General features: G+C 45.5%; 2 protein-coding genes across 3 annotated transcripts in view; both read left to right on the top strand.

The window, feature by feature from the left end:
- The window catches only part of LOC124216046 (titin homolog), a 55963-nt gene extending 40403 nt beyond the window's left edge, over positions 1-15560 (top strand). For both annotated transcript variants that reach the window (XM_046620102.2, XM_046620101.2), the window contains exons 6-8: positions 1975-9192; positions 9453-9973; positions 10990-15560. In XM_046620102.2, coding sequence (XP_046476058.1) covers positions 1975-9192; positions 9453-9973; positions 10990-13777 — 10527 coding nt within the window. In that variant the 3' untranslated portion in view covers positions 13778-15560. The remainder of the gene's footprint in view (positions 1-1974; positions 9193-9452; positions 9974-10989) is intronic.
- Positions 15561-15978: 418 nt separating this feature from the next.
- Positions 15979-22813, top strand: LOC124217572 (uncharacterized). The gene is made up of 5 exons (XM_046623408.2): positions 15979-16858; positions 16954-17540; positions 17616-18170; positions 18665-21322; positions 21425-22813. The coding sequence occupies exons 1-5, from the start codon at positions 16065-16067 to the stop codon at positions 21625-21627; spliced, it is 4797 nt and encodes a 1598-aa protein (XP_046479364.1). The 5' UTR covers positions 15979-16064; the 3' UTR covers positions 21628-22813.
- The last annotated feature ends 958 nt before the right edge of the window (positions 22814-23771 follow it).

Genomic DNA, 23771 nt, shown 5'->3' with positions numbered 1-23771 from the left:
TTTCACCGTTTTTTTCCCCCTCTTCGTTTCTCTGTCTCGCTCTTTCTCTCTATCTCTCTCGCTCTTTCTTCTTCAAGCCTTGACATTTTCTACTGTGCCAGAAAACTGCAAGACGGAAATCAAACGCGCACTATTCTTAGACCAAGGAAGTTACGAACAAGAAATGACCGAGATGTGTTGTAAACTGTAACCTCGGGTCGTTGCAATATTTTTTGCTGCTATTGCAGTAACAAATAGAATGAAAATTATGTAACCTTTATTATACATGTTAAAATACTCACCGCTTAAGAATACACTTTTCATCTTTGGGATTAAATTGTTACGTTGTTTGAAAAACTTCACGGCCACGATCGAAGTAGAACGAATTGAAACGATTGATTATAATTATCAACGTCAGAATATGTTCTACAAGTATTTGTTCAAATGCAGACTCAGAAATATGTTTTTCGAGTATTTGATACCTATGAAGTTTCCCAAATTTTACCTCTCTCGAAATACGCATGTTCACCTGTAACGTACTAATCGATTTTTCGAATAATACACAGTTTTCACATTTATTAACAACTTAACACACAGTAGTTCTGTTTATCTCTTATTTACTAGTACTAGCAATAACGTGATGACTCCAGACATGTTCTAAATCACTCGGCAAGACAAATAACGCATAAAGTTTTGACAACAATGTACTCAATGAATTTCAACGGATGAATTAAACCCTGATGAATGATTACGTTAAAACGCTTTCTTCTTATTCATTTTGCGCCTGAAAAAACAAAACAAAAATAGTAATTCCGTCGTTTAAACCACTGCGTCAAGTGATCAATAGCAAGTACGTTATGTCTAACTGAAGATTCAGTTATTATTAGATGCTTCACCCCTGAAAACGGATCAAGGCATCATTTAGCGATCTCTGTCCGAAACGTCAGCCAAGCCATACCGTTCGTGTTTGTATAAAAATTAGACATCTTGCTCAGTGTGTAAGATCATCATCGTTTAGCGTTTAGGAGCCTTGAACAGCGCAGTGAATATCACGCTATAAATTTTTGGAAAGCCGGCATATTGGATGGATGAAAAAAGGCAATCTCGGAGGTGCTGATAAGGACGAGTTGGCTCCATCTTTCTCTATTTCCTCCTCGCTCTATCGCTCTCAATATCCGTCGCCTAGCCTCTTCGGTTTCTCCTTCCTACTACTCATACACACAACTTGCCGATGTAAGTGAAGCGTATTGATTGGTGATACCGGACACGCACACTGCACTTAGGCTCCGCTAGCTCACGTCGCGAACGGAGTTCCGATGCTACCAGTGTGCGTGTGCACCGGTAAACCGACACGGCCTACGGATTCCCCACTCATCGCCACAAAACGTGAATCCAGGCACCTGGTGTAAGTTGCAACGTCTATGTATCGCTATACAAGGTGTTCAGAGCGGTAAAGTCACCCACTCGTCGTTCGCATCAGTTTTCGTGGAATGTGCCCTTTGCTCAGGTTTTTCTCCATTTTTTACTTTCAAATCTAACTGACCATTGGTACTTTAAGAAATAATTATGCTTGGAAGGTGCTCGAACGTGATATGGGATATTTTCCTTATCAATGCATAATAATTACCAATTGGCTGGTTCATACGTACAGTGCGTTCTTCTATCGAATTTCATCTCGCTCATTTCGCTTTGTTCACGCACCTTAACGGTTGATTAGAGAGACTCAGTCTCGTCTGCCGCCGTCTCTCTGCCGCCGGTTATCCTTGTAACAAGGCGGCGTCGAATGTGTTCAAGGTCACACATATTTGTATTCATGATTCATGAATAAATTTCTCGCGAGTTGAAACGGCCGCCGAATACCAGCAATTATAATACCATCACCATCGTCATCTTCTTCAAAAACTATATGTATTCCTGTTTATCCCTACTGTTCACTCGCTCGTTGAAAAGAAATGAACTCGACGCAAAGTGATTGATGAAAATTTTTGGCCCCAGGTACAAACGCGGTCACGACCCCGAATATCGACGGACGTAACATCGTCGGCGGTTCAGTCGAGGAACAAGACGGTGCTGAAGAACAAGCTGCTGAAGAACGCTAAATCCTTCCAGCGCAACAGGACTAGAATTGACAACATAGCAGCGGCTATCGAGAGCGTGGTAACATGCAGATTGGCGCAATCAACGTCCGAGACGAAATCAACAGTCGAGTCGGTCAAACGAGGCGATGAGTCGGGAACGAGGATGGCGAAAATCCAGGCAAGAAACGTCATGGCGGTTCTGAGCAAGAAGAAGAATGTCAAGACGAAGGTCAGCACCATCGCAAACATGGAGCATCCCAGAACGAGAGGACGGCCCTTCGGAGCCATTAGGGTTTCCAGTCGTTCGAAAGTGAACGTGGTTCCGGAAAAACCGGCCTTGAAGAGCGGCAAACCTCCTAACCCGAAGAACCAAGCGCCGCAGCAGCAAGCGGTCGGCGCTAAGCCTCCCAAGAATTCCGGAGAGGCTGAAGAGGCTGGTGTTATAGGGCGGAAGAAAAAGGTGATCGACCCAGTCGCCTCGATGCATGCCTCGTTGAAGGCGAAACAGCAGCTCAGAACCAACGACGGAAAATTCGCGAGGAGTCCGAATCACAGTTCCGACGAACTCCCGACCCAGGAACGATACCCTCGGCGCCACGCGAGCATTCCGCGATTCGTAATTCCCAAATCCAGGATCAAGGCGACTAAGGAGGTTGGTAAAAAGAAGACCGCAAAGATAACTGGACGCGTGCCCTCCGATGGCGACAGGATGCCGACCCTCGAACCGGCCGTGCCGGTCAGAGACTCCGAACTGTCAGGGCCCGAAGAAGAGCCTGAAATACCAGGCCGCGGAAACGAGCTTCCAGTCCTTTCGCCCGCCGCCATTGGCACTGTTCGTCGGACCTCGCGGGCCTCCGACAAAAAGGATCCGACGACCGAAGATCACCTTGACCTTGACGACGTGCTCGAGAAGAGCGTGATCGATGTCGCCGAACTGAAGAATAAGTATGAGCGAGAAAATGCCTCGCAACGGAAGGCGGAGAGCGAAAAGAAGGGTGTTCGAGGCCCGCGCAGCAAGCGAAAGACGCAAGTGGCCTTGTCTTCGTTCTCCGCGTCTTCTTCCTCACTGACGCGGGTTAAAGAGAAAAAGAACTTGCCCAAGAGGAGCGTGAGTGTTCAGGACGGTTACAGGGGTGCGCAAAAGAAGCCGGCACAGACGCTCGTCGAATCGAAGGAAATCAAGCAGAACCCAAGGCGATCAGGGCGCACCTCGTCTACCAGGGAACGACGCGGGAATGATGCTGAAACTGCGCAGGACCAGAAAGCGGTGGAGGCTGTCGAGGAAGGAAGAGATAAAAACAACACGAACAAGAACCCAACGGAATATAAAGAGAGTCCAAGGCGCTCGGAGCGAACATCGTCTATCAAGGACCGCAGAGACGAGATCGAAGGATCGCGGGACGAACCATCCACGACGCTGAAGAACCGGGAGAAAGCAGAAGATGCCGGTCAGAAACAGGGTCTAGTGATGATCACAAGTCTCAACGGATGCAAACCGAATCCAAGACAATGTGGGCGAACGTCATCAGCCAAAGATTATGGCGAGGAAATCTACGCGGCTCAAAATCAACCGAGATCATCAAAGAGCCGGGATAAAGTGACAGAAATCAGAGATGACGGAGTGTCTGCCAAGCCGCAGGGAAAATCGGGGAGAAAAAGCGCCCAAAAAGCGACCGGTGAGAATCACGCTGTTAAAAAACTCGCCGACCATGATCAGCCGATTTCCGCAAGTGACGCGGAAGGTCCGCATCTTCAGGGGAAACTGGACCCTGAAGAGGAGGAACACTCGGGACTGCCGAAACGCGGTAGAGGTCTCGGAAAGCGTCGAGGCCGTATCAAAGCCCCGGAAGTCATAGAGAAGCACACCGACGAGGACGAAGAGGCCGTGATAGAGTCCCCGATCAACTTGAGCCTTGAGCGGCTCCAGCAGGAATCGAGCAACTCGAACGTCGACAGCGGCAAAGAGAACTCGTCGGAAACTCCGATTATGGTTCCAAAACCGCGGGCTGTTCGTCCGAAGAAGACGAAGACCGGGCGGACCGGTCGCGACCGCCTCACGAAGCGCCTCGGCAGCGTCATCGGGATCCTGACCGAGGGTGTAAACATTCCCGTCGAAGCGCAGCAGAGCGTCGTTCTGACAGTGCAAACCGCCTCGGTGAACGCCGAGCCAGCCACTTCCGGAAGCCAGGTGAAACCCGAGAAAGACGCCGTTGTCGAGGACAAAGCCTCCGACGAGGAGAAGGGTCCGGTTAGCGATGAGGCGCTTTTGGAGCTGGAAACTCGCCGTGGTATTGATGCGATGACTGGCTGCGCAGAAAAGGTGGAAAGCAAGTCTGATAAACCTGAAGACTCTAACGACCCTGAGAAAAATCAAGTCGTCCAAGAAGCTGTGCCTTCCGGCTCTTGCGGAACTCAAGCGACGGTGGAACCTCTGAAAAAGTTTGAACCAGTGCCCGGGGAAAAAATGACGAATCAAGTTGAGCTTCAAGTGCCGTTCGAACCCTCGAACGATATAATAATGGATTTGTCGCGGAGAAAACCGAAGGGTAAGGGTTCGTTCTTGGAAAAAATCGTCTCGAAAATAGCGAAGCAGAAGGATGTTTTGCTCGTCGAGGGTGACGTCGGATCTCTCCTCGACAACGCCGTCGACGAGCTGACGAATATACTCGATGAAGTTGCGCCCAATCTTACGGAGAGCACGGAAAATCTTACTACCAGCGTCAACGATACGCAGGCTCGGAGCGACAAAGCCGCTGGTTTGAGTCTCGCTGAAAAAAGTCAGGGGGAAAGTTCTCGGGTTGAAAAGGAAGACGAAGACGCGGTACCGACTTTGAGAGACCAGAGCGAAGCCGTCAAGGTTTGTACCGCCGATTTCGTGCCCGTTGACGACGTGGGGCCAACTTTAGACGAGGATCGATTGATCACGACAAGTGCCTCTGATAATCTAGTTATCCATACATCGAATGAACCCAAAGCCAAGGATAACGTGAAGAAGAACGATGACGTCACGGTGTCGAAGAAACGAGCTATCGAAACGAGCACGCCAAAGAAAAACAAACGGAAGTCCGTCGACGCCGAGGCGATCAACGAAGTCGACGATCTGCCAACGGACGAACTCTGCCTTGCCGATATAATGAAGCTTATACAGAAGCCGAAGACCAACGGAGAGAAGGAAAACGAGACTGTAGCCAGGCCGGGGAAACGAAAAACGGTGAGTGAAAGTGAGCCGCGGACGAAAGGGCGGACCGAGGACCTCGAGATTGGCCTCGAGATATCAGCAACCGAAGACAGCGACTCGAAAAGACCGAAGCGAAGATCCTGCGTGAAGACGTCGCTAATTGAAGAGCACTTGCCGCTGCTGATTGACGATTTGGAAAAAACCTACGACGATGATGAAACGTTTACGAAAAATATAAACAAAAGAAAAAACCTTCAGGACGAAGATGCGGCTGTGATTGAGCTCGAGGCTAACCAGGTGCCGAGATCAAATTCTGCGCTGAACAACCGTGCTGCGAAGAGGAGATTGATAGAAACGAGTCGTCAAAAGACCGACGATGGTAGTGAATCATCGCAGGAACCGGAGAGACGATCTTCGAAAAGGAAATCATCCCTCGCTAATGAAAAACCGGACACTTGTGCAGAAAAGGACTTCGTAAGTTCGGAGAATGATAAACGCGACGAGAACTCTGGAAGCAAGGCTAAAAACATTAAACGAATAACTGGAGAGGCTGAGGAATCCCAGCCGGATGCGAAGCTCGAATTCAGCGTCATCGAAGCTTGCGAGAAAAAGATAGCAACGAAAAAGAGGAAGTGCAGGAGCAAATCTGAAGAGAAATCGAGCAGAGATGACGAGTCGAAGATCGAAGAAACGCTGGAAGAGTCCAAGAAGATGAAGACGTCTCGTTCCACCCCCGAGAAAATACCCTCGCTCGTCAACGAACATCTTGACTTAGACGACGAGGACTCGACGGCTCTTTCCGAGGCCGAAACCCCGGCCGATTCTCTCACCAAGGCGAAGCCCGAGTCCCCGCAAATCTTTCACCGCCTTAGGACGCTCCGACAGAGGAATCCGAAGCGGAAATCCCTCGCCGAGGATCATCTGGAACTCTTCGACGACGAGGAGGAAGTGAACACAGAACCGTTCAAAGTACCGGAAGTGGGCGAAGCGCATCATTCGCGAACGCGACGGTCTTCGAAAAGGTCACTGAACGTGGCTGACACCGAGGCTTTGATCGGTTCTGCGAACGGCGAGACGATTTCGACGAAGAGGAAATCGTCGGCTGAATCGTTGAATTCGAAAGCGGTAGAAGTTGGCCAGGATTTAGAGACGGCGATAATCAACCGGACTCCGAAGTCGAACACACCAATCGAAACTGAGACTCCAGATGAAACGGCGAACTCCGAGAATGCCGAGAGTCTCGAACCATCCTTGATTAAGGAGCACCTCGATCTGTCCGACAAAAACGAAGAGGAAGTGCCGATCGATGATCCCGAGGAAAGCGACGGGAAGCTCAACGAGTCGATACCGGTTTCGGAAACGGACGTGACGACAGAAATATCAGCGGAAGACGACCAGCTGCAGCAGATCCCGAAGAAACGAGGAACGGCCAACTTTGCTGTAGGTCACACAAAGAATGGGGAAATATTGATAGTCGAGAAGAAGAAAAAGCTTACCAAGGAGGCGGCTCGGTTCTTTTGTGAAGTGTGCGCGACGAGTTTCACGCGTAAGAGTTCGCTGAAGAAGCACAACTTGTCTCAGTCGCATCTCGTCCAGATCGCGAAGTCGGAAAAAAATTCTGAGATCGAAATTGCCCAAGGCGAAGAAGCGGCGGAGAAGGAGTATCCCGAGGATGAGGATCGAACCCGGGATTACTGGGGCTCGGAGGATAGTCTCGACGACGTTGACGAAACGCCGGTTGTCGATCCATTGGGTTCGAATCCCGACGACACGGCGCTTCATCGGGCACCGAGAAACCCGCTCACGCCGCAGATATCCGAAGAGGAAGCCCTAGAGGAGGAACTGCTCGACGAGGAGATATGCAAGATAACTGAAAACATGACTCACGACGATTTTGTCCTGACTGATCACATCAGCCCGGAACCTGATACGGCGGTCAGCGTTACCGTGAAGAGCAAAAACCTGAAGAAAGATGAGCTACCGGCCCTCGACGCGCACAAAGCGAAAAAGCGCAGGAACCTCGCCGAGGAACATCTCGACCTTGACTCGCCAAGCCCACAACCGAAGCTCAACAAGGAAACTGATCTCGAGCCCTCGCCGCCGGAAAGCCCGATTTTCGGAACAGACACTCCGTGTAAAAGTGTCTCTAGGACGGAAAACTTGTCCCTGGAGTTCCGGAGGCCGGGTTCCGACCCCGAGGAGTCCGATTTAGCCGAGAAAACGAAGGAAGCATCGCCGGGCAGTTTGCAGAAGACCGACGGCACGGATTTACCCGCTGTAAAACATCCGCTCGTCAGTATTCCTGTCAAGATTCAACGAGACGTTCTCGCTTCCTCCAACCTCAACATTGACGACGATTCATCATCGGATCGACCGCTGGCCGAGATTTTATCTAAGAGCAGGAATTCCCAACTCTCCGAAGTTTTCAACCAGAAAGTGGAAGAACTCTCCGTGTCTTCAAAGACGAAAAAGTCCACCGACCCGCATCTCGGACTCGTTAACGCCACCGAGAAGCCGAACGGATCAAAGAGCCGGAAAGCTGCGGCGGAATTCGAGAGCGACGAGAGCGCAATCAACACCGAGGTTTCGGTGGATGTCAGAAAACTGTTAAAGAACCAGGAAGTGAGCGATTCGAAGCCGGGGGAGAGCCAGCGGGAAGTGAGCCCGTCGAACGATAAATTTGAAAATGAAAAGCCGTCGGTGAGGAAGGTTCACCCTCGAAAATCGAGGTCGGTGAGACCAAAGCGGAGACGAAACGTGACCCCGAGTTCCGGCAGCGAATCGAGCGAGGCTGAGAACATGTCGTCGGATTCGAGGAACAAGAACAAGATCGTTAAGAGCGTGTTCGGGCGGGTCTTCGGCGGTGAGAAGTCGGAAAAGGTCCAAGACAAGGTGAAGGAAGTCTTGGACGACTGGGATTCTCGTTCGGACGACGACGTCAGGAGACGCGAAGCGTCGCTGTCGTCGGAGGACTCGAAAAAGCGGCGGAATCGCTCTAGGGCGAAAACTAGGGAGGACGAGAAACGCGCGAACGGTGAATCACGGGTCAGTCGTCGGAGCAAGAAACGGGCCGAAGAGCGGATATCCAAGGCTTTCGAGGAGGAAGCAGTCTCCGTCGGCAATCAGAATGGCCTCTCCGAAAACGGGCACGAGGAGCTGGTGGAAACGACCAAGGAGGAGCCCGCCGCCAAACCAGGTGCTGACGAGTGGCCCATCTTTGGCACCAAATCCGAGATTTCGGACACCAAACAACCCCTAGGAACCGGTGACGAGCGCAACGTTGTTTCCGAGGCGGAGAATTCGATGAACCGGGCATCGCTTCCGGAATGGGCGTCGCTACTTCCATCGCCGTCGCCACCCTCGTCACCGGCGCAGAGTAGCGTGGCCCCGAGCAGCGTCAGGAACCGTTCGCCGACTCCGGACCGCAATTCACAGTCTTCCGATTCATCGGAGTCGGAGGACGACGGGCCGCGATGCAGACTCTCGCCGCTCTATATTAGAAACACCCCCGACACGTCGATGGACAGCGTTGCCTCCGACGCGAATGGAGATTTTGTCGCCGATGATAAGGCTCAGAAAAAATTACCGCTCGTCGATACGCCGGTTGTGAAACTCGCCGAGGAACACCAGGTCGTTACCATCGCTCCGACCGACGCCCTCGAGGACAACGCCATCGACGTTCCTCGACCCGTACTCATCCATGCTGCCGCCTCTCTGCAGAAGCCCCGCCAAGTGAAGGTCCTCAATTGCGACGAGAAGTTGTTCGTCGAGTGCTGCTCAAGGCTTAAAACCTCCGAGAACGAACTCCGGGGCGCCAAGAAAATACAGCTTGATCACTCCGATGCTTACAGAAAAAAAGACACCGTCGATGGATCCGGGTTCAGGAGCATCTGCGACAGGTTCAGAGATGCAGAGAGTCAGAACAGCCTTGGCAGTCTGCTTGAGTCCGTGAATCAGGTGAGTTGGAATTTAAAAATTCGTTTAACACTCGATTGTCGATAGTTCTGGGTAATTCCAACAGGGCTTTTTCCTTTTTCCATAGTGGACCAGTTTCCGAGTAACTTAGCCTGCGGGTTTAGCTACTCAGATTCGTGCGACTAAAGAAACTTTTGCAAAAGATCAGCATGAACTTTTTACACTTGTAATATACCGTATACACCATTTTTCTCAAAGCACTCTACCATCACCGACGCCTAATTGTGCGCCTCGTTTTTCAGCTACTCGGTGAGGAGAGATACGCGAACAATGAAAAGGACTACTCGAAACATGCGACGCACCATCGGCGAAGTGAGAATTCTAGTCGCTCCGTAAGCCCGGATCTCGAAGCGTCCTGCATCCTGCCCGACAACCTTGGCTACGAGGACAGTCTCGACGTCGCCTTCGAGCATAACAACAAATTGCGGGACAAGATACAACAGCGAATGCGGGAAAGCGAGAATCTGATCGCCAGCTCGTTTCCACGCGAGGCTAACAACCCGACAACCCGTCATCCTTCTCATGGGGACTTGAATTCGCCCCATGGAGTTGCTCATCCAGCTTCAACCGTTCACGCGGATGAACCGAGAATCGCTTCCTGTGTCGCCAAGGGCCTAGACGATCATCATCATCATCATACCTCGAAAAATGCTTCCCTTGAATCCGCAGGCTTCAAGCAAAAGATGACATCCACCCTGGGTGGACTTCTTGACAAACTCGCGCTTTCCAATCTGCTTCACGACACCACCAAACACGATCACAAGTAAGGCGTATTTCCTAATTATAATAATTTTTTCAAATTTCTTATCCAAATACTGATTTCAGCATTTGGATTTGACCAATGAACTCCCGAACTTTCGAATATCGCCCAGCTTCGTTTAAGTTCCTCAATTTAGTGATTAATATGAACCTGAACTCGATCCCTTGACCGAAGCGTAGGAAAAGCTAAATTGAAAACGAAAATCGTTTCGCGACTGGGACACTCGCTGAAATTATGCAAACCACTCATTTTATTTTATACCTCTTGTATGTACGTACACACCCGGCTATAAATCATTTGAATTAGTTAAGCTGGCATGATGGTTTTGGGTTTAAGCGCGCTATTACTGTGCCTAATTCATCGCGTGTGCGGTCCTCTATTCAACGACTCGTACGTAGGTGGGTATTGATCCAAGCTTCGGACTTTTCGCGTTACACTTCGACCCGTGTCGTCCTTCGTTGTCCTTTGTCATCCTAAAACCACAAATACTCCCCAGGCACACTATCCTCACAGTGTAGTATTACATATGGTCTTTAATGATCCTTTCCTGTTGTCCCAAACGTCATCATATTTGGAACGATCACGCTGTTTACGATTAGAAACTTGCCACAATAGCTTTTGATGGAACAACATACCGACCATGCCATTTTATTATTTTTACTTTTTGACCTTATGCGATTCTTTACACCTCATTGACTCTCACGAATGTCCAAATATAAGTACCTAGTTGCATGGTTTTTTTATTATAAATTCACGTTACTTTTGAATTTCATAAACTTAATATGGTGACAGGAAAACTGACCTCAAAACTAGTCCATTTAACAATAAAATAATTCCTTAGAGGAATGGTTCTGAAGAGTAATCAGATCATTTAGAGTCTTGCGAATTCAATTCTTCTCTATTGATCGAGGAAAATAGTTTAAGAGATATGAAAAAAACAAACTTGCTAGTCTTGATCAAGTCCTGCCATTATTTTTCAAAGTTATGTTACTTTAAATAACTTGTTTTTTTATTTGCAGTGGTTCGACGCCGATGACGGTATTGGCAGAGTTGGCCTGCGCCCGGGCACCGTCGGCAACAAAGATTGGTGAACTGGAGCCAAAAGTACTGGACAGCATGCCGACGGATCGGAAGGATATCCCCATCCGTAGGATACGGAACCCAATAAAAGAGTTATTCGAGCGTAAAAAAGAGCTGAACGATCGCAACCAAAGCGACAGAACAAGAGCCGTTGTGGTGGCGGTTGCAGCGCTCAAGGAACTGAACGTCCATCGGCACCGTAACAAGAACACAACGACAGCGAAGAAAGCGAGGAGGCAACAGCGTTCGCAGGAATTTCCGTTGGTACGGAAAAGTCCCTACAGTGGAATGGCCGAGAAGAAAAAGCGCAGGGATATTTCGTCGGAAAAAAAGGAGCCGCTGGTTATCCGTAGTGACAAGGTCAAGGACGTCTACGATTTCGACGACGAGGAGAGCCAGGCGGAAGTCGCGATGCCCAGCGTCGTCTCGTTCCGGAGCAAAGTCACGCCTCTGGAGGTTGACGTCGCCAGCCTGGCCTCGAAGGCCATCGTCCAGACCCTCGACAACGGTAAGGAGGCGGACATCCTGGGCCGCAGACTCGAGTCGATGATCGACCGGAAGTTCAAGGAAGTAGAGAAGTCCGCGCCGAAGACCAAAGGCGCTCTCAAAGCCTTCCAGAACGACCGAGGCGCCCCAAAAGACGCCGAGATCGATCCCGGGACGAAAAAAGCCAAGGAGCCGAGTGACGTGAAACTGGAAGACCAAGCCGCGGGCCCAATGGACGATTTCGTGCAGCGCGGTAAGCAGGGCTCGAAGCGTAACAGTGAGTTTAGGAAGAGGTCGAAGTCCAAAAAACGGGGTAAAACATCGCGGAAGAAATCGCGGCCCTCGGCATGGTACGAAAATGATAGTTCGGACGAATTCATAACAGCTGCGAAGACCGAGGACGTCGGTGTTGGGATATCGAAGAGCCAGAGAACCTGCTCGAAAGGTAAGCAAAATCTGTTCGCCGAGTTGTCGTCGACCTCGTCAGAGAGCGAGGAGGAGGTAGAGCTTGATTATGACTGTGGATCAACGGATGTGTTACCCGACGAAATCGACGCTGCAGAAGAACCGACGCGCGACAAATCACCCAATGATCGTCTTTGTCAGCAAACGGAAGAACACAAGACCAGAAATTATTCCGAGACAAAGAAATCCGAGTCTGAAATGTCCGACCATCCGCTCGTTATCGACGAGAGACGAGAAAGCGACGAGGAGAGCAATGCCAGAAATAATTACGAACCTTCGTTTGAAATGGATGACCTTTACAGAGAAGACAGCTCCGACGAGGGAGATGCTGAGTGCCCCGTGTTCGAGGAGGTGGACAAAGTGGTCGAGGATAATTCCGAGGTCCTGCCGAAGTCGAAGTTCCTCAAGGAGGATGAACTGATCCCTCTTGAGGAGGCTCTCGATCTTCTTGACCAACCGGGAACGCTCGAAGAGTCAACGAGTCGGTCTAAGGATAAAGGAAAGAAATTTTCAACAGACAGAGAAACCGAGGGAGATAACATTAGTGTTGCAAAAGGTGAAGAGCTCGTTGAAAATTACGCCGGGAGTTCGACGAATGAGAAAATCGATGAGGACGAGACGGTTCAGCTACCAGAGAAACTGCCCGGCAATGAGAAGCCAGAGAAAGCCTCGGACAATCTACCGCTTCACGTGTTCCTAAGCAGAAAGGTGCAGGAGTCGAAGAAGCGGAAACAGCAACACCTCAAGAAACTCCAAGAGGAGCAAGAGCGGATTTTGTTGGAGCTACAGCCGACTAGGAGGCAGAGGAAATGCGCCATCGGCAAGCAAGGATTGCTAGCGGAGATCAGCAGCTCTTCGTCCGACGAGGGTGGTAGCGGTTTGAGGAAGTATCACGACAAGGACAGGTCTTCGGATACGTCGGAGAAACCGCGACGGCAGAAACGCGAGTCGAGGGAAAAGCGGAAGGAAAGATACATCGAGAAGAAACACGAGCAGATAATAGCCAAGGAGCAGAAGGCGATACAGGAAGAGATCCTGCGAGAGCTTGGAAAGAAGAAAGATGGGAGAACGACCCCGGTAATGGATTCCGTAAAGTCATTCGAGGGCGGCGAGTTTGATCAGGACGAAATCAAAGAAGGAGCTGAGAGTAAAATGAGCCCGAAAAAGCAGAAGAAGCAAAAGCCCCAAAGAGCTGGCAGTGTCTTGGGTGATTCGATGGAAAAAACTGCGGACACCACCAGAGAGAAAACGTGCATCAACGAGTCGCCATCCAAAACAAAGAAGCAGTCGAAACCTGATCAAAAATCACCGAAAAAGACGTCGAGCTCGTCTAGCAGGAGCAAAAAACATTCAACCGGTGGCAAGTCGGCGGCTGAATTCAACGGCAAAGAAACAAAGGACAGCAAGGATCGGAGGTCATCGGGAATGAAACGGGACTCGACAGACGAAGAGCTGCGTACGACCAAATCCTGGAACAAGGTTGAGGAAGGTGTTGGCGTCGCCATCGGCCGCAGGAAACGTGCTGCAGCCAATCAGCTTTATTACTGGTCGAGCTCGAGCGACGAGGAAGAGGAAATCGTCGAAGAGCCTCTGGCCAACGCTGAGGAGGAAGATGACCGTCAGGAGCAGCACGGCTGGATTGTCGGCGATTCTCATAAGAGAATGATAACGATGCTCGCCATGGAGAAGCAGCTCAAGGAGAAACGGAGACGCAGTGAGGACGAGTTTGAGCCCAATAAGGCAAAGAATAAAAAGCACAGGAATAGCACGTCCTGATACAATTACGACGACTGAATTTTATTACCAAGCGAAACTGTAGTTTCATTAACACTATTATTATTGTTATTATTATCATTATTTTTTATTTCTTGTTAGTTTCCGCTCGAATGTAGAGGACCGACCTACGGTAACGCATAATTAGCTTTTTATTTTGATGTGAGTTCGAGTTTTTCTCCTTTTTTTTTTTTTTTTTTTCTCTGTACAATTTCATTAGCAGCGTTTCGTTACTTTCAATCATTGCCAATGCTCGTACCGCTAGAACGTATCTTAGGTAATTTATAATAAAAGCTGGTTACATTGGCCAATGAAAACGTAACTGCGGATAAAACGTGGATAGACTTGTAAGAAACGAATAAACCCGAATAAGACATTTGTTTCCAGTTTGAGGATAGTGAAAATAAATATAAAATATCAAAAAGTGAATAAGATAACTTGTAATATATGGCGTGACGGTAAAATAAAAAATCTAAAAAAACTCCCTGTACAATATGCAACACGTACATTCATATATACATACATACATTCATATATACATACATACATGCATACATACATACATACTTATATAATATACATATATTCATTCAGCTGAGATATATTTTACACTGGATCTTCATTGATCTAAATTACGAATATATAGTGATTAAATTTGAGCCAAACACGTTTCATAACAGAGCATCAGAGAGAAAGAATTGTGTTGTATACATGTATACATATATAAATGCTATGAATATATCGCTTACAATTAGACTGAATGTACGAAACATTAGTTGGACTTAGCAGACACGTGAAGGCACTTATAGACAATACTGCAGAAATTGGTTTAATCATGATAAATAACAGGTGTGGTTACTAGTTAGAAATATTATAAATGTATGATAAATGGATTATTTTTGACGGACAGCGCGCAACAGGGGTCCAATCAACTATAGCGTTTTGGCCAGCTTTTCGTGATTGCTACATATCGCAACTTGAGTAACATTTGAAAAAAAAGGAGAGAAAATGAAAACGGATTATACAAATGAAAACGAGAATGATGAAGAAAACGTTAAAAAAAAAATTATATAGATTTAAGACATATACATACATACATATATTATAAATGTATGTATGAATAGAAAATATTACATGAAAACGAGAATAATGAAGAATACGTTAAAAAAAAATTACATAGATTTAAGACATATACATACATGTATTATAAATGTATGTATGAACAGAAAATATTACATGAAAATGAATAATGAAGAGAAAGAAAAGTTAGGTAAATTTCATTCAGAGAGTACGGGTACGTGTCTGAATATTCCAAATAAATGCTTACATTTAAACCAATTATTATTGATGCACGAGAATATTTAAGGCTTTACTTTCTGTTTGTGTTCAAATTAATAGATCTCACAACGTGGCCACACGTGCCGGGTTAAATTATTTTTTCTTAAATATAATTGTTTATTATTTCGTTTACTTCGAGCACATCCTCAATGGGATTGTGGATAATGATGGCGGTGATCGTGGGTATAGTAACTATTCAGATTTTCGTATTTACAATTAGTATAAAATCACAATAAGTATATGTATGTATAACATGAAGATATATGATAGACTTTATTGTAAATGTACTGCCATAACCATATTATAATTATACGGAAGCCTATAATGATAGTTAATTCCTGTAAAAATAAAATAATAGCACAAAAACATTGACAAAAAAAAGAAAAGAACTAAAAGAAAGAAAAAAAAACTAGGTACATCCGATGTAAATAGAGCATATTTTCAATGTGTCTTGAAAAACAAAGTATGTTTTGTAATATAATAAGAATTGCAAAAATAAACTAAAATTATCGATAAAAAAACAAGTTTCGAATTATCTCCCAAACTTTAATGACGCTTGTCGTTGACTGAAGATGTTCAGTCAACGCACTTGAGGAAAGGAAAGAAGAATTTAAACGAAAGATTAATAACAAAAATATTATAACTTGGCCGATGATTAACTTTGATCGCGATTTTTTTACTCGCAAAACTGTGGCCGTAAATATACCTATATCCACATATTCGTTGACTGAAGAATGTAACATATTCTTCATTCAACGACACGGACACGTATAGAGTGATGTTTGAAAAGCGCGGGTCCTAATATGAATCATCATAATGCTGATAATTTAGGATTTGTAACAGGCGACGGCTGGCAACCCTGAGATCGAGAGAAAGAGTGCAGCAAAGTTCCGATGACTCTGCGTGCTCTGGGCTCTTTTCAAATATGGAGAGGTTATCTTTTTAAAGTAATATGTGGGATTTAGGAGACCGGAACCGTGGTATTTTTGTGTTGATAAGTGTGCTGAGCGGATGCGCTGTTTTATACAATGCCTGGGGTCCGATTCTCGCGCTAACTGTGTCGATAATCGCTGTGATACACGTATGTTACTCCCTGCTAACCAACGACAGCATTCTATCGCCGCAAGCGTTATTTTTCCTCGAATACGTGAGCGAGGGCGGCAGGGAAATATCCGCCAATTTGAATGCTGCATCGTTCTACCTATCGTCCACCCTCCGTAAGTTATACACTATTTTAAGTAACCACTGCCGGACTTACGTCGCGGCGAAAATGAGCAGATTTAGAAAAAATTCCTCATACCAATTGAGCAACGACAATCGCCAAGCGTCCAGAAGCTCTTCAAGGTTCGATCTCACCACCAATCCGCTCAGCCCCATACCCAAAAATAGCTACCAAGAAAATACCCCCTACATCGATCATCCTGCCACTCGTCAACTGAGCGATAACTACTCGTTGACAAAGCTCACCTCGACACCACTTGACCCCTGGTGCAAAGACCCTCAGGTACCATCCAACGGAGGCATAGAACTTTTCACACCAACTCGACCTCTTCGCCGAGAAATACAACCAATATTCGGACCGAATCACTCATCGATGATACAAAATGAGACTGTCTTTAGCCCTGAGGGCTCTCCGTGGGGAACCAGCATTAGCCCAAAAATGCGATCTAAAGCAGCTGGAATTAAGACTGTACAAACCGTCGCTGGACCCCTACTTGCATCTACGAGATACAACATCGATCCCAAGTAAGAAATTCATGTCGTTACTAATTGCCCAAGTTACCGCAGTTGACTTCCAACATTACATCACCTGCATACTACATATTTTCTCCTTCCTTCAGAACATATTCGGATGTAACATCTCCAGGACTGAGCACACGCTTGGCGAAGTATGCCACGGAAGCCAACAACAAGCTGACGCATCAGTCGCAGTACGCGACTGGCCAATTTCCCAAAGTCAATCTCAGCGTCAGTCCATTACCGTTAATAAACATGAAAAATGTCAAGGTCAGAACTCCCGTGACTGTGCGGATAGCTCCGCCAGAAACGAGCAGGTACTCGCCACCTGAAAGACAAAGAATTATCTCAGACATATGCAAAGCTGAGAATAGAGCACCCCAGAGCGTTGTGCAAGTGCTTAGAGAAATATCACTTAAGAGGCACGCGTCGAGAGATGATGTGAGCTTGGATTTAGCAAAAAAACAGAGAACCGAGGATATATACGAAGACAACTTGGATGATCTGGTAGAAATGACGCAGAAAAGAACCAGGGAAGATTCGCCGAACAGTGAGGAAGAAGAGGATTTGCTCAGGAACAATCAGCTTAGGCCAGTCAAGAAAACTAAGACCCCTTCTTGCTTCGATGTTTTGAATTCATTGAGCTCGAGCAATCAATATTCCTCAGGAATCAAGCGAAAAGCGAGTAGTCGTAAGTACCACAAAATCGATTTATATACTGTCTTTTCTGTGCAGAGGGAATCAAATTCTTTGCTTTTTTTTTTAGTCGATTTATCCCGATGTGGCACACCCAGCATAGAGAAACATTTCAAACCTTCGGACATGGTTCAGGGGACCCCGAAATTATTGGTAACTGTAATTGAGCCTGAAATAGAAAAAATAAAACTTCAAAGAGACGATCTGAATCTGAAATCTTCTCTAAATATGGAAGTTGAGATGTACAAGAAATCACCTGAACGGTCCTCAATGCAAGTAAAAAGTATTTTAAAAAGCGTCTCTACCAAAGACACGGTCGGAGATCAAAACCAGGATCAATCGGACAGAGAAGGTAAAAAGATAGAGGAAAAACCAGAAATTGAACCTATGAAGAATCTTTCTCCTGCAGTGAACAAATCAATCAGCTTCACTGAGAAATTATTTATGAAAGCAGAACCACAAGCTAATGAAAGGTTGAGAACATTAATTGAAGAACAAGGAAATATCAGAGCAAAATTCACCAGTGATGATGTTGACGAAATTAAGAAAGAAGACATTGTGAATATGAGGCAAACAAGTATGAGAGCCAGACTGCAGAGCATGTTTGATGCTATATCCGGAAAATGTGAGTATATATCTCAAATTTCATGACAGATTGCCTTTATGATATCGGATACGATGAGTGCACGAGTAGGAGTTTAGGTGTGTATCAGGATACGAGGAGTATGCGTGTGTGAGTGGGAGTATCGGCAGTGAGCTGTTTGCGTAGTCGGTCGAGAGCAAGCGGGCAGGTGCTGTGCTGGCCGTACCACACTGTATGCGAGAATCAGTAATAAAACTATATCTACTTGATTTGTTTAGTTGGTTGTACATTGCTTTACTAGCCCCTACCTGGAAACATCACAGGTTTGAATTCTCGCAGTTAGTTAATTGTTCAAATCAGTTAGTAGAAAATAACTCGACGTAATGGGATAGTTATATTCACACCATTGATATAAATTTGTATATTATACCGAATGCTGAACTATTGTGTAAGATTATTTTGATTTTTTTGAAGTGAAACATTTCGTAACATAGCACAGAAAAAAACCTAAAATCTCGTCTCTTGATATTTTGCAGCTGCCAAGAAGATAAATCCAGACGTTATTATACAAGCTGACTCAAACAACGAGCCTTCTACCACCTCAGATGTACCATCGAGCTCAGCTACTCTGAGATTGACGACTTCGACTACAGACATCAATACATCTCCGATTGCAACATCATCCGTAGTACCAACAATTACTAATTCGAAACTCGGCAGCACAATTAAGACTAAACACGTCACCTTCGACTTGCCTAGTTCACAGCAACCATTGATCTCGAACAGCAGCTTGACATCATCGATCTCTTCAACTGGATTCCAAGCAAGTACAACCGAGGCACAAAATCAGTCAGAAGTTCCAAAGTTGAACTTTGGAACTGTTGCTACAACTACAATAAATACTACTGCAACTGATCCCGCTAAAGTATCTTCTTCAAATAGTCAAAACACAAACAATATGAGCACTCCTGCATCTTCTGCAACCATTTCAACCATTGCTCCTCCTTCATTTGCCGTTGCAACATCTTCTACGCAAAGTTCAACTGTGTCGTCAGGAATTCAGAGTGGCTCAAACTTGACAAGTAGTACAAGTTTAGCAACAAAATTCTTACCTCCGAGCAGCATTGGTGCATTTAGTTCATCAAATTATACCAATGTAACTCAAAATACCAACACAGTATCGGTATCCGAACCAGTAATGACAACTTTGTCACCAAGTACGGGGAAATTTGTTCAAGAACCGATCAAAGTAGTTGAGCCTGTCAAGACCAGCACTCACACTCCAGCCCCGATGCCCAATTTCTCGTTTGGTGCCGCTAAAATGACTTCCTCATCAGCATTTGGTGAAAATAATCAGTTCCCAGCTAGTACGCAAAATCAAGTAAACGTCAGTATTACTACACCGACAACAACGTCGTCTTTCATGCCTGGTAGTGTATCCCAAACGCAACAGTCTGCGACTAAAGTTACGTCAAACGCAGGTAGTATCGCAGTGCCTGAGACAAAACCAGCAGTCTTTTCATTTGGCGGTAATAGTGCCATGCCACAATCAACGAGCAGCGGAAGCTTCTTATTTGCAGGCAATGTTAACACCGCCATGAGCCAAGCTCCTACTTTTGGAACCATTACTAATCAAAGTAACGTGACCTTCGGAAGTACGGTGGCAACGACGCAAAATCCACCAGCCTTTGGAAGCTCGGTTAATTTCCAAACTATTCAAGCTCCTGGGCTCAGCGTGGCAAGCACTACTTCGCAAAATGCCCCGACGTTTAGCAGCAGTACGCCAGGATTTGGAAGTGCTGTGACGACTGTAACTCAAAACGCGCCGACATTCGAAACCCTAGCTTCATCTGCTCCTCCGCCCGCTTATGGCATTAATACATCCACCACAAGTACATCATTTGCATTTGGAAGTACAGCGGGCCAAACTACCACTGCGTCTGCATTCAGTACAAACGTTAAATCTACTACCCCTTCCATTGCCCCTGCGTCAGGTAAAGATCCAACATTCTCCTTTGGCTCGACCTCAGCACCTGGCACTAAACCTGGCTTCTCGTTCGGCGCAAACGCTGTACCAACTACCACTTCTAGCGGGGCGGTGACTTCCGGCAATACCAATCAAGTACCTGCCTACAAAATTCTCAATAGTAGATGTGCACCAAGATTTGGTACTCCTGCGACTACCGCGCCTTCGGCCTTTGGAGAATCTTCAAGCACTGCAGCACCGGCACTCGGCGGAACCTCTGGCGCGGCAATGACTGCATTTGGTGTCACATCAAGTACAACTACACCATTGTTCGGTTCACCAGCCACGACAACATCGGGAATGTTTAACACTAGTGCAAATCAGTCAACCTTTGGTACTGGATCTAATTCTGCTGCTGCCCCCTCAGCCTTTAGCGTACCAAAGACAACAACGCCGCCAGCTTTTGGTTCCCACACAGCCGATACTGGCTTCAATTACGGAGGGAAAGCTGTTCAGTTTACAGGTACAGGCCTGAACCCTACGCCCAGCACTGCAGCTGCTACTGGTTCCACTGTTACATCGACGGCAACTTCAGCGTTCGGAGTAACCACAGATCAAATAACTCTTTTTGGCCAAGGAAAGTCACCACCGAGTTTTGCCAGCAGTACATCACAGGCTTTTGGTAGTGGCGGAACTCCTAGCTTTGGAGCACTGAACACCTCCTTTGGCGGTGTTGCCACTACGGCATCTGGAAACAATTCTGGGTTTGGTGCTCAGACTTCGATGGCGCCAACTTTTGGAACGCAAACTCCAGCAGTAAAGCAATCTTCCCAAGCTCCTCCTCCTGCATTCGCGTCGACCAATACAAGCTTTGGCGCGAGTGCAGCGCCTTCTACTGGGTTTGGATCGTCGGCAACTACGTTTGGAACTCAAAATACAACTACGCCAAATTTCGGTGCTGGCACTGTGAGTTCCGGCTCTACTTTTGGCACCAATGTCTCGACTCCGTTTGGACAAAGCCAAAATCCCCCACCAGCTTTTGGAACTCAAAATTCAATTACGCCGAGTTTCGGCTCAACCAATAACAATGCTAGCGGAGCATTCGGCTTCAACGCCAACCAACAGCAAACGCAACAAAATTCCAGCTTTTCGTTCAGTGCCAACGCCACTGCAAATAACACGATGGGTGCGGCACCCTTCCAGTTCGGTGGTGCACCAGCTAAAACAGGTGTGTTGGTTTTTCGCCATTCTTATTTCGTGAATGTAAAATTCAAGAAGTTCTCAGCACTGAGATTTTCATGAATCTTGACGAACTTTTTATTTTTTGCAGATGGCTTCAATTTTAATGCGCCAACTACTACTCCCAACTTGAATTTTGGCGCCAATGCTTCATCTTCTTTCGGTGCACCAACACAAGGATCAAACATGTTCGGAGCAGCAGCGCCAGCTGTTCCTGCTAGCGGAATGTTTAGTATTGGGGCTGGTTCTACAGCTCCGAGATCTCGATCGAACAGGACGCGGAGTAGGAGATAGTGGAGAATGTAATTTTAATTTACCATTATCGAAATGTATAATTGAGTAAGAATTAGCTACAAAGTATAAGAAATTAAATTTAGGTTATTCGATGCTAATCGAGCAGAATAATGATAGGATGATTTCTAAATTTTATAAAATCCGGAGAAAGTCCAACGGTTCAATTCACATATTACGCATAAGATCTTTATTCCCTTGACGCTTTTAAATGCGGGAGGATGGTACTGTAACGGTAACGAGAACGAATAATAATAAATTTACAGGGCGCACCAAATTGGTTTCAGATTTTACTCACCTTAACTTTTCCTCGTGGTTTTTTATAAGTATCGTTACCACGCATGTTCGTAATTTGTAATATATAATTATTACAACTACCATTACTAAAATGGTTGCCTGACACGGTTGACAAACCAATTATTTCAGAACACTGACAAAATGTATTTCACCTCTTTTCACCGTTTACAGATCAAGTATTGAGCGGGTTAAAATTCTACTGATGACAAAACCAGAGTCCTGACTAACTTTAAAATCATGACATTTTTCAGCATCTATTGATGACTCTGTTAAGGTTTAACAGCTGGTGTCAAATACTCATGAGTCCTCCATTTGATCAATTTATCCGCTCAACCAATGATAAGTTTTTAATATTTTTTGTTCCGTACTTGTTGCACTTGGTGCCCCTATTGTTAATAAGAATACCTTTCGATTAGTTTGTACAAAATGTATTTATATTCTTTTGCAATATTGAAAGAAAATCGCAGGAACGGATACAAAATAATAATAATAATAATAAGTCTCGTAAATTATATATTAGTATAACTTTATTAAATATCACTGATTGGTTTTATATTCAATATACCGTGCTTGCCGGATTACTTTCAAGGGCATTAAATAATCGTTGTTTGATCAAGTGTCTGCCATTTTTTAACTCCCGAACTAAAATTCCGTGCTAAACGATACATGTTGAAATAACAAGCGTTTGGATCTATTCAGGTAAAATCATGTTTGGAATTGTTATTTGTTTTCTACTTTGACTATTGAGCTTAGTATCGTATTAATTTGTTCGTGTATAGTAAGTAAGTATCTCTAAGCGGAAAAAAGCCAGTCTTATATTTAAAAAAAAAAAAAAAAAAAAAAAAACTGTATACATATGTATAATAGATCTTATCCCCGACGCGCCGTGTCTAGATACATTGTATGATTCATATTTTAGTCGATATAATTGTGTACGCAAAATTACGCACGTACGGGATTCGATTGCCTATGCACTACTATTAAATATCATTATACCATACTAACTTAACGGTAACGGTAATAATAAATACTGTAATAGTAATTAAAATGAAACACATACATCTGTTTGTACGTACACTTTAAATTTAAGTAAGTATAGTAAGAGTTTTAACATTTTGTAATCGGTGTTAATTAATAGTAGTATATCAACGATATATCGTTACGTAAACACATGTATGATACTATTATCGATGACTATTAGGACGAAAAAAGTAATAAATCAATATTCTCATATTATTGACGCTTCTAATCCGATATTGTAATTCTATTTGTACCAAGTATCGACGTCGATAGATACATACATACATTGAATATCGTAAATCTGTTTGGAAAAAGTTTGGCAAATGCTCGCGAAAATTTGTTTGCATTCAAATATATCGAATCATTTCTCAACGTCTTCTAATCCTCACCCGTAGTTCGATAATCTTCATGTACGAGCTTAGGGTTTACATTTGTATCTCGAAATTTCTATCCAATACCCTCGTAGCTGATTATGAGTGTAAACTAAACAGTTTACATTTGGCCGCAAAAATGTCTGTTAGAAATTTCTCGCCGTAAGTTTGTGATGTAAGCGCGAGGCCAGAAAAACCGAATCGTCGTTATACGACTGCAAGCGAAAGTATACTTTTTTTTTTGCTGTTCTAACGCTGTACTCGATAAAGAGTCGAGTAACCGACGACGGTTTGTCTACGATTTTGATTTATTCGATAAACTAGAGGTCAATAAACATCGTGAAGAGTAAATCTTGTATTTTCGTATTTTCGAGCTGGAAAAGAGCCATACGCTTAATCAACCGGCTGCATGAATGACAAAGATTCTCGAAACGACACTTGACTAGTTCGGATGCCAAT

Source organism: Neodiprion pinetum, chromosome 4 (genome assembly GCF_021155775.2).
Source record: "Neodiprion pinetum isolate iyNeoPine1 chromosome 4, iyNeoPine1.2, whole genome shotgun sequence".
Taxonomy (NCBI): Eukaryota; Metazoa; Arthropoda; class Insecta; order Hymenoptera; family Diprionidae; genus Neodiprion; species Neodiprion pinetum.
Note: the sequence above shows the minus strand (reverse complement) of the source record. Positions and strands in the feature narration are given on the sequence as shown.